This window comes from Urocitellus parryii, chromosome 8, assembly GCF_045843805.1.
Source record: "Urocitellus parryii isolate mUroPar1 chromosome 8, mUroPar1.hap1, whole genome shotgun sequence".
Classification (NCBI taxonomy): domain Eukaryota; kingdom Metazoa; phylum Chordata; class Mammalia; order Rodentia; family Sciuridae; genus Urocitellus; species Urocitellus parryii.
Genome location: NC_135538.1, coordinates 56,342,704 through 56,360,262, shown reverse-complemented (window position 1 = coordinate 56,360,262; position 17,559 = coordinate 56,342,704). Strand labels below are relative to the sequence as shown.

The following is a 17,559-nucleotide window of genomic DNA, read 5'->3' as shown; positions in this document are numbered from 1 at the left end:
CCTAGTCATGCAGGAAGGGAGAGATAAGTAGGAAGAGAGCAGGAGAACAAAGAAAATCAACTATGTATAAAAGAGGCAGAATGCACTTACTTTTTGGGATACCAGGATACTAACTATGGCCCGCTTCTCCCTCCCAGGAGAAGTCTATGTTACCCCTTTATAAATAAATCCTACTTTATATGTTTGCCTCAGTGTGCTTCTCTTGTGTTATACAACAACACGTGAGGAAGCAGAACTCGTTACTGGTAACCAGTAGTATCAATTTCATCTGTGGTTTAGGTCTGCTCTTCTATGATGGAGGTTTCCATAACAGTAAATGAATGGGGCTAGATTCCTAGCCTCGACTCAAGATGCAGCCCAGTTCCTCTGGGCACTGACCTCTGGCTTGGCCACCCGCAACCTCTCGTCCTCCCAGGGTAGCAAGTAAATTCTACACTGGCACACACAACATCTGTGTCTTTCAACGGTGTATCCACATCATTTAACCTAATACTTGGCACAGGAAACAGAGGGTAAATTTATGACAGAAGGTCGAGGGGAGGAAGGGAAAAAGAGGGGATGGAGCAAATATAAAGAGAGGATGAGGCTACGCTCCCTCCTGTCTAAGTGAGACAGGCTGCTTTCCTGCCACTCCAGGAGCTTCTATAAAAACCTCCTCTGACTGATGCCGTGTGGAGGGACATGTACACATCCAGAGTTTGGCCAATCAAGACTTCCTCTCTGGGGATGCAGTCACTTGAAAAGGGTATTGAATCAGTGAAAATCATCAATGCATTAGCAGCATTGGATGAAGAGTGAGAATTCCTGCCCTAGGATCTAGTTGCTCAAACCTGGCCTTCAGTCCATCCCTACAACTGTCCTCATATCCTTGTCATAAGCCCCCTATTTCCATAACTTGGCCAGAATTGGTCTCCACTGCTTGCATTGAAAACACGGTTAGAGAAAGCAAAAAGAAAGGAGGTAGAAAAAGAAAAGGAAAAGTTAGTGCTTAGAAGAAAGGCATGACCCAGTATCAGCAACTTCCTCATACCTTTGACAATTATCCCAGCCAGAAATTAAAAGGAATTTGTATCCTAAGTACATAATTCAAGTGTGGACTTATGGGAAGTATGTTTATAGACTAATGAGGCTAAACATCCCCATGGGAAGTAATGAGACATTTGAGACATAAGAAGTCTTGAAGATTGAGATAATGTGTGGTAATATATTTGCTGAAAGCATTTCCTGTCTGCACTAAAGAAGAGAAGACACACAGTAGCAAGTCTCAATCCAGGTCCTTATGTGAAACATTAATGAATGGGTGGAAGGGCGTTTCGCAGGCTAGCTTTATGGGTGGGATTCACAAGGTACTAATTAAAAGAGATCTGATCATAACCCTTTTGAATCAAACTGTGAAATATGATATATCAAGTTAGATGTAATGTTATGAACGACCAACAATAAAAAAAGAGATCTGATCAAATTGCTTTAAGGTGGTCTTTGCCTAGTTTAATCACTACGCTCAGAACAATGAAACCACACTTAAAAGTTACAGCTCCATTCAAAAGTTAATGCCAAGAATGCATCTTTTTTGTGAAAAACACAGAATTCAAAAGGAAAATTGGGCTGCGTTTCTGGATGAAATAAAGAGATGAGGCTATGAAGTTCAATAGTCCAACTAAACAACTAAGGGAGCAGAATCGGACCATCTGCATTCCAAAGGGTTTAAGCAACAGTGCCAAACAGCACCCTCTTCACTGGCATGTGAAAAAGACTTCTACAAACATTCTCACTTGGGTGTCATTACACCTTGCAGCTAAGTGAATATATATGATTTTATTAATAGACAAAGAAAATGAATCCCCATTTGGTAACTTCCTGGCCACAGAAGAAAACAGAAGACCAAAGTGTGTGTCTTCCGACTTCTGGTCCCAAATGACAGATATTCCATCTTCCACGTAGAAGCACTGGACATCACAGGATAGAAAGATGATATATCATGAGCTTTGTAATGTTTTGAACAACCAATAAAAAAAAATATATATAAAAAAAAAGATCCACAAAGAGGATATTCCCAGTCTGAAGTCTTCAAGGAACAAAGTTAACCAAAACAAGTTTCTTCATACCTGTGATTCCCAATATCCTTCAGCTCCAATATTCAGCCTTCACGGCTGCCTTCTGGCTTAGAAACATTTAACTAGCCTTCAAGGTACTGAAAGTTTCAGGAGTGAGCTTCTTGCTTACTTGTTCTTGGTCAGTCTGACAATGCTGTGGCCTGACAGGGACAAGCAACAACAGAGGAAACCCTGCTCACATGGGTCCATACTATTATTCTTTCAGAGTTTGGCTCTGCACCCACTCTAGGGAAAGCACTAGATCCAGGTGAACCTGGGCCAGACTAAAACCGGAGAGGAACACAAACTCCTGCTACAGCCCTCCCAGGGTTAAACTTAAAGAACAAACACAAAAGCAAGCAAAAAACAAAAAACTGATTTCAGAGGAAGGGCACCATGGAAGGCAGGTTAACCTCCCTAAACTCTGTTCTCCACTGATCTCTGTGACATTATAAAATATCTACATTGAAATGCTAGGATGTTTCAATAGGTTGAGATGATCAGAAATCCTTTAAGATCTAGATCTTTCCTGCTAAAGAAACAGCTCTGGTACAAGGGAAGAGGAGAGGGAATTTCCAGGTTTTCTACCCTGTAAGACTGCTTCTAAGAGTCCCTTCCCAGCAGATATAGGGCTGCCTCTAACTGCTCAGTCCTCTAACTGTTCATGGGAAGGGAGAGCATATAATGTACTATAAGATCTAAAGTGTGTCTTCCTTTCATCCCCTCTGAAACAAATGGAAATTTTATTTTATTGTTTTAGAAGGAATGACTATATACAAAACTTTTGTTGTTCCTGTTGTTTGTTACTGTTAAGAGTTCTCTCAGGATCCACAAAGGAAATGTACTGTCATTATTCTCATTTTGTCCAGGGTAGTACTCAAGTGTGGAAAAATTAGTCTTCAGATATAAGCAGCTGATAGTCTACATTTGGTTAACTAGTGTTCCCAAGCCCCAGGACAGTCTCAGTAAAATTTTGACTTGACAGTTAATTATAAGTAAGGTGGCTATACCTTGTAAGGTGTGAATGTCTCCTTTATCTATATATCTCCTTCAGTTACTCAGTAAACTCCTGGAATATTCAGTTAAGAGGATAAAGCCAAAATAACGTAGTGTAGAATAGGGAGACTAAGGTTATGACGACATGGCTTCTCTATCTGGACCATGGATCTTTTGTGATTGCAAAGCCAAGTCAGAGAAGGAAAAGGGAAGAATTTAATCACTATCAGGAAGGGAGCAAAGGGTATATGTAATGTGAACTTCCTGGTAGCATGTGGGTGAAGAGGCCAGGAAGAATAAATATTAATTCAATATTCCCCCAGTGATCTAAGATTCTGCCCAGATGATGAAAGCAATGGGAACAAACTCCAAAGACCACAATGCAGGGCAAGGGGAAGGACAGGTCCCTTGCCAGTATACAAGTCTGCCCAGCTCCCCCTGGACATGATACTGATTTTTGAAAGTCACAGGACTTGGCAACTGGGCCATCACTGATCTCAGAGAGAATGGTGTTCGTAAGCTCCTCAACCTGGAGTAGCATTATGTACTGAGAAACCCATAAGGATAAAATACAGCACCATGTAGCAACACAACACATTGTAGAATTTCAGCGATTCACTTTTACTCCTGGTGGCTGGCTGGAGGCCAGGGCTTGCTGCTGCTGCCAGTATTACAGGAGAGGATCAATCATACTGCACATTGCTAGCTCAGGAAAAGATCAACATTCAAAGTTCCAAGTATGACTTCCATTGAATGAGCACTGCCTTTACACCAGTCAAGCCGAAAATTGTTAATAGAACCTTCTGAGTTGAGGACCTTTCTGTATACTGATGGGAGATGTTGCAAAGAAGTGTAACAAAGGTAAAGGTGTTGCCACGGAGAGGCTTGTTAGCAGCAGAAAGAGAGACAGGGAGATGAAGATGGCTCATGATAAAATAGGACCTGAGCTGGGCATACACAAAGGGGCCAGGAGACCAACTGAGGGAGAAAAAAGTTGAGTAGGGCTCAGACAAAGTGTGGGGTTTGGAGTTTGTGGTTTTGTTTGCCATGAAAAGTAAGTACACATACCAGAGGGAAATCAGGAAGATGAAGATTAGGAAGTCAACTATATGCAGATGAATTTCAGTGGAGGGACGAAATGGGAGGTGCCGCACTCTGGCTGGGCAATGGCCCTCAACAGGGAGGGAATGGATCCTTCTTATTACTAGACTGTAGGCTCAAATTATCAAAACTTTGGGGTACACCAAAACTGCTGCAAACTTCTAGAAGCTGCAGAGGATAAGCTGGAAATGCCCACGAAATGGGAAGCATGGGTCTTTGAAGCCTGCCCATCTTGGCTTTGAATCACTGTAATGGCTGCAAACTGCCTCCCTCACACGTTATACTGAAAATTTCCATGGTTACCTGATGTCCCATTCATACCACTGAGATTTCACTATGGTTTATACAGTTCAAGAGCATAGCACACTTCAATGTCTAAAAAGGTTTGAAGCCTGAGTTTTGCCTTTATCTTACTTTTGATGTTTGGTTTGTATTTCCTACAGAGTCTCCTAGAATAGTTTTCACAAAGGTATTTTAAGTCGTAGTCATTTGGAGCACTGTGACCTTGCATCCTTCTCTCAGTGTTCTACCATAGCCACTTTTTCATGTTACTGGGCAATCTCGATAGCTCAGTGAGTTAATAAATTCATACCAGCTCATTAAGAAAATATATTCTATTATGTGTAATCACTTCCCTCATTGGGAAATGATTATTTCGGTTTTTCCCTATAACCAATGAAGCCACAAACTTGCCCTTTTCCAGATCTCCCCAACAATTTCTCTATTTTTGTTTTGTTTCTTGTTTGTTTTCTTTAATGCTGGGAAACAAATCTACAGCATTGAGCATGCAGGGCAAACACTCTAGCACTGACCTTCATCCACAGCCCCAGAACTTCCCTTTCTTGACAGTGACATTACTACCGTCCCAGTAGGCTTGCTCTCCTTTTTATCCTTAGGTATTTGCTTTTTGTTATTCATATTTGCTTTTTGTTATTATCAAATGGATTCTTTTTTCATTATTGATGGTATGTACTACCGATTTTATGTTTACTTTGTACAGAGTTGCTTTATTGAACTAATTTGCAGTTATTTCCCTTAGGTTTTCCCAATGCATGAATATATAATCTACAATTAATAATAATGTTGTTTTCTCTTCCACCATATTTTGATTCATGTTTTATTTCATTGGATAAAGCATGGCAGGACATATAAAAATAATGACAGAGAACATTCTACCTTAGTGTAATCTTGTTCAAGCAGTTGAATCCCACTTTTAGCTTTGAATTTTAAGTTGTTTTTTTTTTTTTAAAAGAGAGTGAGAGAGGGAGAGAGAGAGAATTTTAATTTTTTTTTTTTTTTTAGTTATCGGCGGACACAACATCTTTGTTTTTTTTTGTATGTGGTGCTGGGGATCGAACCCGGGCCGCACACATGCCAGGCAAGCGTGCTACCGCTTGAGCCACATCCCCAGCCCCAGAATTTTAAGTTTTTTAAATATCAATTGGTATAATTATAAGGCTTTATACAATTTTCTATTTATATTAATATTAAATTGCTCTTGAATTCCTGTGACAAAAACTGATGGTTTTTAATCTGCTCATTTTTATTTATATTTTTTAACACATACTCTTACAAAAAAGAATGCATGTCTTCATTGTCCAATATGGTAGGCACTAGCCCCCTGTGGCTCCTGAGCACTGAAATATGGCTGAAATGATGTGATGTGTCAATTACACAGTGGAATTTAAAAAATCAGTTTTTAAAAAAAGATTGTAAAAACATCTTAATAATATTTTATACTGATTACATGTAGGAATAATTCGGAGGGCTGGGAATGTAGTTTGGTGGTACAGCACTTGCCTAGTACACACAAGGGCCTGGGGTCAAGCCCCAACATTGGCAAAAAAAGAGGAATGATTTGGATATACTGTACAAAATAAAACTAATTTCATTCCTTACTTTTTACATGTGGCTACAATAAATTAAATTACATATGCATTATCTATCTGTTAGGCAGTACTGGTCTACTGTTTCCTCTTTAAAAACATTTCTGTTAAGTTTTCCTGTCAGAGTTGAATCTGCTTCATAGAATCAATCGAGTGGTTTACGATTTGCAATCTGAAATATCTGCTACAAAACAGGGTTATACGGGCACCAGCAGCTTGAAAGGATTCACCCAGATTCAACCTCCTCCTATCCCTATCCCTGTTTTTAAAAAATATTCCAAGATACCAGTTTGTCCCAAGATTCTTTTTATAAAGAATAAAGCCTTACATGCCAGGCACTGTCAAAATTAGGTAACCTAGACTAAATACACAATTGAATCAAGGATCGACTGATAGCATTTCAGATCTCAGTATAAAACAGCTACAAATGTTTCCCACTTCTGACAGGTTTTTATTGAAAAATGTAACAAGCAGCCTTTTCTTTGTTTTGGAGGTGATGTTAACATTCTCTTCACACCAAGGCATGGCCAATGTACCCTGTGGGTATGCTTATGACCACCCGCAGAAAATGTTCCTGCTGCTTTTCTGTTCATTAAAAAAACACACCATGGGGGCTGAGGGTGTTGTTCAGATAGACCCCCTGCTTAGCATGGTGGGGGCCCTGGGTTCACTCCCTACCACCTCACCACAAAAAAAAAGAAAAGAAAAATACACCCTACTATCCTTTTGATCTGAGAACAAAATTTAACCCTTTCAACTCCAAATGACACACTAGCCCACATCAATAACAAGCCTGTTTAGAGGAGTAAGAGAGGTGTGTATTTAACAGGCAGTGAGATGGCATGGGCTGCCCACCCTGACACCTATGGCATGCTGTCACACAGGTTACTGTAGGTATGGAGGATGGTCCAGGGTCCGGGCATGAAAGCTCACAAAGTCCCATGGCAAGCATGGACATGAATAAAGTCCTACAGACTGCATCCCAAGCTATTATAGCCTCAAGTCTCCCTACTTTGAATTTAACACAAACTTGATAATCACCTGAGCTATCTAGGAACACACTAGATAAATGACCATGGGCAAATCAATCACTTAGTACCTCAATTTCTGCATCTGTAAAATGGAAAAAATAAAAAGATCTACTCAAGAGTTAGAGAATTAAATGAGACGGGGTGCATAAAACTCTCGAGAAATTATCTGGCACACAGTAAGCATCCTATAAATGTATACCACAAAAATAATACCATATACTTCAATGTCATTAGCTTCTATCAAGGGCTGACTGCAAGCTTGCTAATTGGAAGCTTGACATTAATGAGTTCACTGATGAGCAGCCTCATCCACTAATTGGAAGCTTGGCATTAGTAAGTAGCTTGTCATCCATGGGACCAGCCACTACCAACTAAGGAACACCCAAGTGTACATCTTCAATGAAGAACAAAGTCTGCTGTGGCTGAATTGATCAATCACTAAAAAAGGCTGGCAAACTCCAGGGTGTACCTCAGGCTTCAGGCAAAGATATCATCATGTCCTTGGGGACAGGTCTACCAGGGATACTTGGGAAGTTCATGTTCTTCCCTGGTGCTTTCTATCCATTACAGTTACACAACTGCCTGCAACTCTCCACTCCCAGCCTCAATCCCTTGGTCTCAGCTTAGTCCAATGCAGGTGGTCAAGGTCACCTGTAGGTGACAGTTGAGGCAACAACCCACACCTGTTTACCTCTACCCCTGGTCTTAACTGCAGAGCCAGAGCCTTCCCTACTCCCAAAGACACTCATCTGTTTCTCACCTTGGAATTTCTACCCATTCACCTAAAACCCAAGGCCTCTTTGAAGAAAAACGAAAACACAAATGTCAACCACTCTTAGCCACAAGACCTCTGTCTTTCTTGAAGGAATTAGAAAAGGAAGAGAATGTATGGTTATAGAATAAAGTAACGACCATTAGAAAATCTGGAGATGGTAGTATGCTGACTTCAGGAATAAAGGATAAGGAAAGCTGTCAGGGCTTCCATAGAAAAGCAAGGAGAAGAGACTCCAGTTGCAAAGAAAGGTGAGGATGGTAGAAAGGAAAGCAGGCAAGCCAGGGTGGCATAGAAGAAAGAAGGGAGAGATGGCCAAGGGCTTTACTCCAGTAAGAGTGACCTCCTCCTGCCTCCACTTTCTCCTCTGCCATCCATCACCATGTCCCTGCCTGGCACCCCTCTCTCACACACGCCTTTCCTTGTCAAAGCAGGGAGGTCCTGATTCCATTAACCAGGGACACATCAGGAGAGGATGCTTTCTGGAAAATCCAAATGGCTTTGTGAATCTGAACCTGGGAATATGACCTCAGTTCTTCAGGAAACATTAGTATGTGTGATGGCAAAGGCCCACATGATGAGGAGGAGCTAAGGAACAGGGTTTTGGAGGCTGGTCTGGAAATTGCCCAGAGAGCTTTGACATTTTTCTTTTTATCTTTTTTTTTTTTTTTAATGTATTCTGGGACTGTAAACAAGTTCCAACTTCTGGAATGGTGAGTGCATCAGAAATAGTACACATGTTCTCATGCACTGAGTTAATATGTACTATGGTCAAAAATAAGAGTCCAAGATCTTGAGGTGAATTTGAGAAACACCATTCCTCCTCGCAAGCAAGCTTAATTAACCACTTAAAGTATGTATAAATAATGAACTTCATTCAAAGACAGGAAAACTATCCAGAGGACATAGCAATTAGGGGCAGCTTTGTTAATGAAATGAAACTTTAGATGATTCCTTGGAATAATATGCTTTTCTCCAAAAGAACAGAATGCATTGTTTTTATAACAAAAAAAAGAGAAATTCTCCCCTCCACCACAAAACCTTTATAAAATATAAGAATGTTCTTATATTTTAATTTAGTTCTTGTTTGTTGTGTTAAAATCAAAAGGTAGCCTAAGCTCAGCATTCAGCTTGCAAAACAGCATTTGTTCAATATGTAAGACTTTCTCTCCTTAGGGGAAAAAAAATGCATTAGGCAATTTTTTCTTCAGATCATCTTTCTTCAGTGAAAATCCATTTCCTTCCTTCCTTCCTAATCCTTTCATTTCAAATACTTGGTTCATTAGTGTCATGACAAACTAATAAGTTACTTGACTTTCCCCTGAGGACTATACAAACTTTGGTCATTTTCCCCATGAATCATCTGACAAAAAGTGGTAGTACCACCAGGCACACACACCAGCCTGTGGCAGAAAAAAACAGACAGGAGAGAGAGGCTAGAAAGACTGACAACTGCAGTCTAGGCTGACTACTAAGCCTGCCTATCTTTAATTATGAGCTGAAATTACCTTGGTTTGTTCGCTGTCTGGGTCTTCAAGCCAAGCATAAGGGTCACAAATTTTATGCCCATGATAATCCTGTACCTGTAAAAGACAATATGGAGCTGTTAGATAATTAGGGCCTAAACCCAATTAAAATTAGTATTTTCTCAATGTGATGGAGAAATAGGAAAGGGACAAAAAATACTAACTAATTGGCTCACTGGCAACATGTCTGCCCAAATTACCACATGAACCAAAATTGGCAGGTTCTCAAAGGTGTCAAGCCACTCTTTGTGAAAAGAACATTTTAGCTGTAGAGGGAAGAAAGATGAAAGGTCAGAATGGGAAACTGCTCTGTCTGAACAACACAAAACAAAGGCCTGCTGCTGTGCTAAAGAAACTCGAAAATGTGCAGTCAGGGGCAAAGCACAGGACACAATACTGTGGGCACATGAGGAGGGCACTCTGAGAAGGAGCCACCACACGTGCTTGTTTTCCTGCTCCTGCTAAGCGTTGCCTGTGATCAGAAAGTCTCCCTACAATACAGCATATGGTCAGTTTTGTTTTTAAGTCTCAAGTGCCAAAAAGGAAGTCACTAATACATGGCAGAATGATTGTCAACGGCTAAAAAAGGTGGTTTACGTGCAATGAAGACTTTTTAAACTGAAGCCCTTCTTCTTGTTATACACTATTACAAAATGCCTTTGTTCACTTACAGCAAGACATGAAAGCATAACCATTTAAACTATCCTGGTATATGAAGAAATAAAATTGCTTTGGGTAAGCTGGGCGTGGCAGTATGGCCTGTAAATCCAGGGACTCAGAAGGCTAAAGCAGGAGGATTACAAATTCAAGGCCATTTAGACAACCTGTCTCAAAATACAAAGGCCTGCAGATGTAGCTCAGCAGTAGAGTGCCACTGGACTCCATCCCCACTACCAAGGTGGGGTGAGGGGCTGCTTTGCATAAGTAGAGCCTGCCAGAGGGGAGCCATCCCATCTGGGAAGCTTCTGACTGCACAAATTCCAGGGCCTGGCCTCAGGGATTAGTTAAGGGAGCTGCAAGGAACAACTGGGCCAATTTGTCATCACTCTCCAGATCATGATGCCTAAAGAACTTATTCAAAAGGAAACCTCTCCCCCTCAAACTATCAAGATTAATCCAGTCCACTGAAGCCACAATGACAAGTCTTTCCAATCAAGCCTGTAACCAATGCGAGTCTTCCAGTCAAGGCTTTCTGCACAGGGTTATTGGCAAGGTTACCTCTGTCTTGGATTGAGTTTTTAATATCTCTTGCTTTGTTTGAAAATATCAAAAGGTAAGGGGCACTCCTTCTAGCAAAGTATCCTAGAAAAGTAACATCTGAATCCCATTTTTCGCCCTGGTTAAAGTTCCAGCATAACCACTGCCAGGTGAGAACAACCTCCATGGCCTACAGCACCAGGCTTTCTCCATCTGTCTAACTGATGCAGGTGAGAGAACTCCCGAGGAAAGGGATAGATGAAGCAGAACATGCTGGAACTATTCTCACTATACAACTGACTGTCAAGGGCAAGGAATGTAAAACCTGACTAAAATCTCTCCTGATGGGTCTTCATAAAATTACCAATTTTCAATTTTACCTCTTTGGAGTTTAGCTGTCACCACTGAATGAAAGCTTTTCATCTCATCTGCAAGTCTTATATTTTACACACCTTGGTTATAAAACAGGCTTAAAATAACAATTCTCTTTTCCTTGGCAATATGAAATCAAAAAAATTTTTGAAAGTTGTAAAGGATCTCCAACCCAGTATGCAAGATCTGTGCCAGACCTGGGATTAAGATTAAGATTAGGTAGAGATCAGATACTAAAAAAATGTCCTAAGGCATACCCAGGAACTTAACTTTTTACAAAAAAAAAGGTAGAAAAGATTAACTAGAAATCATGTTAACTATATGACCAAGAGAAGGTACTGATTGCCAAATGCTAGACTCAAAGTAATAAATATTTACTGAATATCCACAACTCTGGAAGAGGGTTGTGGACATTCTTATTTCACAGATTATGAAATGCAATTCAGAGAGGTTAATAAGAATGAAGGCCAACAGATTTACTGTTTATATTGGAGATTATGAGTTAAATTTGTGCCATAGATTTCACCCACATTACTTCATTTGATCCTCACTGTGAAGTCATTTGCCAGATGAGGAACCTGAAGCTGGAGAGAACTAAAGCAATTAACAAAGGTCTGAGGGTTAACAAGTAGGACTGCAACCCACCCACAGATAACTACAAAGCCTATGGATCTAAGATCCTGCTGTATCACTCAGCAAATGAGCAGGGCGTGGTGGGAAAAGGCAGGTGCACGGCTAGACTGGGAATCAGAATCCTGTGTATGGTATACCAAGCTATCTACTGAATGGCATCTACCACTAAAGAAACAGCCATATCTTCCCAGACCTGGCTCTGTCATCTAAAGCAGACTGAGGTTGGTCATTGAAAAGACATTTTAACGAAGACAAGAAATTGATTTTCAGCGTGATCCCACAGTCAATTCCAGAAGCTGTGGCCCACACACCACCCTAGTTTTGTTTTTTTTTTTTTCCTTTTATAAAACCATACCCTACAATTGGGGTGGTCTCATAGACACATTCCTTGAATGCAAATCATATAATATGTCTGGTTCTTCCATCTGATTGTAAGTTTGCAAACCATTCCTTACCTCCCCAAGAGGTTTTAAAACAGAGGCCTGAGAAGGCACTGTGTTAGGTAACCCTGTTCCATGTTTTATCTATACTGAACAACAGCTTGCCCACTGCTTTCAGGATAAAATATAGACACACTCAGCTGGAAGGACCCATTAAACTTGGTCCTGCTCCTCTTCCCAGCCTCATTCAAGCTTACCCATAAATGAATGGCCTAGTCACAATGGCCTTCCTAATACTACAAACAAATGCAATTCTACAACCAACCAGGCCTCCATAACTATCTTTATTTTAGTCTCAACTTCAGCAATGTCCTTCCTCCCTATCCAACTGGTTAACTCCCAATCTCAATTCACCTATTATTTCCTCCTCCTGATGGAAATCAGCTCCATTCTCTTTTGTGTTCTCCTTCCAGTACTCTTCCATCATGGTGTGAGCAAGACTGAATATCCTGACAGAAACACTGATGGAAAAAGGTCATAGAACTGCACAGGAAGTGTCATGGTTTCCAAATTTTTACCCAAGAAGGCAGAAATCCACCAAAAGCGTTCCATGCTCTAATCCATAGTTCAGCAGGAAACTGCTAAGCATGTGGCTGAAAGATGCTCAAGTGAGAAAGAGAGCTATAGCCATCTCTAGTGCTGGTGAGAAACAAACTCATGTTCCAAATCAAATGCATAAGTCAATCCTAGGGCTTAGTGACTAGAACCCTGATTCAGGAAAAAGGCAGTCCATGCAGGGTGCCAGGGATAGTGTAAGTACACTAAGTGAGCAACAGAAGAGGATCTAGGCTGGACCCTAGCTGTGTTCCCTCGGCCACTAGACTTAGTTATCAAGAGTTCTTTGGTGATAAGAAACTATAGAGAATATTAAAATTCAGAGTATAACCTTCCAAGTTGTTTGTAATCTTTTAAATGTTCTTATGAAATCCCTACTTAACCCTTTCAGAAACTGTTGAACACAGAAAAACCAACTATAGGATTTTGCTACACAGAATAGCGAAGAACTAAGCAAGACGCAACCACCCTTTAAAAAAAAAAAAAAAAAAACCTAAAATTGTATTACTGCAGAAACAAGTAAGCCCTAAGGTCAGTCTTAATGGTCCATATATGTGGAAAAAAAAGCCTGTAACAGGTATATCTGACAAAAGTCACCTAGCTAGTGAGTGAAAAAAACAGAATTAGCAATCTGTCCTCTTTCCCATTCTAGCAGTATGGTTTCACTCCCATATACAAAGGAAACAAACCTTTGGGACTCAGGGAAAGAACTTCTTGGGCTGTTAGGGTAAATTTACTAAGTGAACAGCTGAACAGACTTAAGAGACATGGATCCCAGCTGGCCAGTGGGAATGAGATACACTTGGAAGTCTTCACTTACAACAATATGTCCTTTAATGCCTTGGCACCCTTTACCCCAATGTGAGATGTGCTTTAGAGTACAAAATTTCTGGCACAAATCAGGTCAAAGTAAACAGAACAAAAAAAAAAAAAATGAGAAGTGTATCATACAAAAATATTTTTCTAATTCTATTTTAAGTGATCTGAGAAATTTGGCTATCCGTTCAAGAATCATGACCACAATGTCTGGATTCAATCCAGCTCTTAAAATGCCAAACTAATTTTACACCAGAATAGAGGTGTCTGCTCAGAATTTCACTCCCTGGATCTCAATAATTACCTCGAATTCTTCTGCAGCTTAGGTAAATGACTAAATCCCGCTAGGCAAAACTTACTTTGAAAAAGGCCATCCCCCATGACCCCTCAACTCCCTGTCTTGTGTAAGAAAACTTACACCAGCCCTGTGACAATAGCGGGTCCCTGCTTTTCTTTCCCTATGACTCTGTCTGGGTCTTTGCGCCCCCGGCAACCAACGCCCAGCACTCCGCTCAGGACTGGGCAGACTTAAAACAGAATGAATGAGCTTCAACTCCAAGGACTTCAAAATTCTAAGTTTTAAAAGTTTGCTTCTGTTTTTAAATCTTACATCATCTCACACGAACACACATGCACACACCGGCGTACACTTTCTCCTACCACCATATTTAAGAGGCTTCTCTAGTCAAAAAGCAATGACACCTTCTGTCTTCCTAGTCCCTTAAGGCGCCCCTTCCTAGCTGGGCGTCTGCCCTTGACCCCATTGATTTTAGGAAGCGGTGCTGACCACGGACTCGGCCGCCAGCAGACCGCCAGGAGACCATCAGCGACCGCCAGCCGGGCCCCTGCGCCCCCGGCCCATTTCTTGCAAACAAAGGCCGAGGGGGAGGGGAGGGACGCAGGGGCTAGGGGCTGCAGGGAGATGAGCCGCAGGCGGCGGTCGGCCAGGCGGGGCGGGCACCGGCGGTCCTGAGCCCGGTGGACTCGGCAGGGGTACTCACCACGGTCTCGTCGCGGTACACGTCGGGGTACTGGAAGGACAGCATGGCCGGGGACGGGCAGGAATACGTGGAGGGCGCGGGTTCCCGGAGCGGACGCGAGAGGGCTGGGCTGGCCGCGGGGCGACTCAGGGGCGCGGGGCTGCAGCCGGGCGGTGGCGGCGGAAGGACGGCTCTGGGACAGCGCGCTCTCGACCACACTGGCGGCGCGGTGCGGGGATGTGAGCCTAGCAGGAAGCAGCTGTCGGCGAGGCCGGGAGCCCCTCCCCGCCGGGCGGGCCTAAACGGCGGCAAGAGGGAAAGAACTCGCCGTGCGGGCGCCAGGTCTGGCGCACAGCTCCCTCTGCAGGAGCGCCGGCCGCGGCCGCGCCGCCCTGGGTGCACGGAGGAGCACGCCGGGTACGCGCCGCGCCCGCGCCGGCCGCCGGGCCTCAGCGTCCCGCTCTGCCGCCGCCGCGCTCTGGAAGGAAACTCAGGCTTTGCCTATTGATGGATTGCCTCATCTTATCCAGCCGCCCTTTTTCCGGGAGACTTTCTTTGCCTCTGCTCCTGCGGTGGCCTAATTTCTATTGCGTGCGATTCTGGACTTGGAAGGAAGAAGTAAAGATCGTGATAAGCGTGGAAGAAACTCCCTCCACCCCAGCACCCCTGGTGGACAACGGCTGGTTCCGCATCGAGATTTTGGAGGTTCTTTGAGTTGTTCTCAGGGCAATGGATGAGCCCCTATTTGAAATCTACTGATTGAGAAGGGACCAAGGTGGCGGGATTGCATATGATCTAGGATATTTTACTCCTTCTGCTGGTTCCTTCCCTTGGCTCCTGTTTATACATGTTGAGCACCTACTGCTACCCTTGTGAGAGAAAAACAGTAAACAGGATGCTTCACTCAGACCCTTGAAATTTTAATAGTTACATTTCTTCATCTTTGAGCTACTGAAGGTGTGTATTTTGGTCTTGTTCTCTAGATCACCCAGAAAAGGCTATTCAGCTCCAGTCATCCAAGCTGTTGTGTGTACACAGTGGGTTTTCTATCCCTGGCTTCTTACAAGTCCTGGAAAAGGGCTTGGGTGGGGCCAGAAAGTCCCTCTTGTCCTGAACGTGAACATGTAACTATTGTACACTTGTGTCTTCTATTTCTTTTGTGGTATCATTTCAGTCCATGCCTCCCCCTTTAGTCAGCGTTTCTAATCATGGTAGGGTGGGTAATGATCATTTTCTATATCTGTTCCTAGATTCATCTTTTAGGCCATCCCAAAATTCTCAGTCCTGGGAGAACTCATGCTGTTGATGCTGAATAGTGGAAACACACACAGGGGCTGAGGACCCTGCAGTTCCTGGTCCCAGTTACCACCTCCACCCAGGAACTGCTTATTGGTGCACCTTGCTGCCACTTGTGAGGGGGTTCTTTAAGAGCATCTCAGAGACACTTGAGCCAGCAGATCCTCTAATAAGAAACAGTTAATGCTTATTTTTTTAAAGCACCAGGATGTTGTCCTATTTAAACTTTCTGATATGAAACCTAATATTATCCCAATTTGACTGTTGTAGTCATTGGACTGACTTTTGTCCAGAGCTTCACAAATAGCCAGGATTCAACCCAGGTCTCACTATGCCAGCACTCATTCTAAACCACTCTGATGGCCTCTCTCTTTAGAAACAAGTAGGTGAATTCTGTATTCTACAAGGGTATCCACTAGGAGGGGAAACTTCCCTGGGATTTCAACTTAGAGGACTGAGGTAGAAAGTATGGCAATTGTGGTACTCAAAGGACAAATCAAACCTCAGGTATCATCCTTTTCCCTTCGAGTCAGACATCCAGGTGCCTGACTCCTTTGGGCCCTGAAAGTTAAAGATTTGTGTGTGTGTGTGTGTGTGTGTGTGTGTGTGTGTCACAGATGCAGTGGGCTAGAGCAACAAATTGCACACAGGTGAGATGAGTGGAAAGGAAGGTAAGAGAGCATACATTCCCCTCCCAACCACTGGACACTTGATTGTGTTGTCTCCTTTAATCCTATAACAAAGCCCATTTTATAGGTAAGGAAAAAGAACCCCATCAGGTGGAAAGCTTTTAGGTCATTGCACAGCCAAGACAGAATCAAGATTCAACTTCATCAATTGACTGCAAACTCAATCTTGTCCATAGAAAAAATGAAGAGAAAGGAAGTATTTGAGCTGTCTCAAAAATTGAAGTACTATCTGCAGAATAAACACCAGAGTGCTCTGTCATTACAGCTTGTTTTTAAGGGAATTTTAGAATTAACACGGAAAATTCATGCTCTAACCTAGAGCAACCCATTCCTAGAACTCTAGGCCTGGAATAGGGTGGAGACTGGGGTGGGGAGTGAGACACAGAAGGACTGTAGGTCAGCCTTCAGCCTCTCCTCTATGATGTGACCTCAAACTTTGTGCCCCATTCATTTATGCAGTCACCCCCTAAGAGGCAGGCTAGTGACCATGTCCTGCTCCTTGGCTCTCAGTTCTCCTTGAGTTGCTTATCAAAACATTCCTCCTACCCACATGCAGTCTCTTCAGGAGAGGAATTCTGGGAAACACACAGGGATATTCAGTTGGGGGTGGGGGGTGGAAGCTAAACTCCATCTCACTGTCTACTTGCCACACTGAAGACAGGGACTGACTGCATTCACCCAGAGGAAGAAGTGTCTTTATTCTTGAGAGACTGCACCTGCCCATGGAAAGCATATATTTTTAATTCACACAAGGGTGCCATCTTATTAGCACACTCTTAAAGACTCAAGTTTGCATGATGCCTGGACAATTCACCTTTTAATTTGACTCTGATTTCCAGGTAGCTAGCTAATCTATTGACTAGTAGAATGCAGTCATTTTGGACTACTTTCCCCCAAGATTTACTTTACTTTTCCTGTGTAACTTTTACTGAAAATGCCTATGTATTCTTTTACAACTAATCTCTGCATAGCATCCCGAAGTGTGAAACAGTTCCTAGAAAGAGTAATGTCCTCTTTCTGGCTTTGATACTAACTGGTTTCCTGGCTTTGAATGAGTCTATTATATCCTCAGTACCTTAGTTCACATTTGAGACAAATGAATCAGATGATTTCAAAGAATTCTAAGGCTTTATTCTAAGTGAGAGCTACAGTAGAAATATAGGAACCTCAAAACTA

General features: G+C 42.4%; 1 protein-coding gene across 1 annotated transcript in view; it reads right to left on the bottom strand.

Annotated features, from left to right (window-relative positions):
- Positions 1–14,676, bottom strand: part of Prep (prolyl endopeptidase) — a 118,238-nt gene extending 103,562 nt beyond the window's left edge. The window contains exons 1-2 of the mRNA XM_026389600.2: positions 14,420–14,676; positions 9,388–9,462 (exon numbers count right to left, since the gene is read on the bottom strand). Coding sequence (XP_026245385.2) covers positions 9,388–9,462; positions 14,420–14,464 — 120 coding nt within the window. The 5' untranslated portion in view covers positions 14,465–14,676. The remainder of the gene's footprint in view (positions 1–9,387; positions 9,463–14,419) is intronic.
- Positions 14,677–17,559: the final 2,883 nt, after the last annotated feature.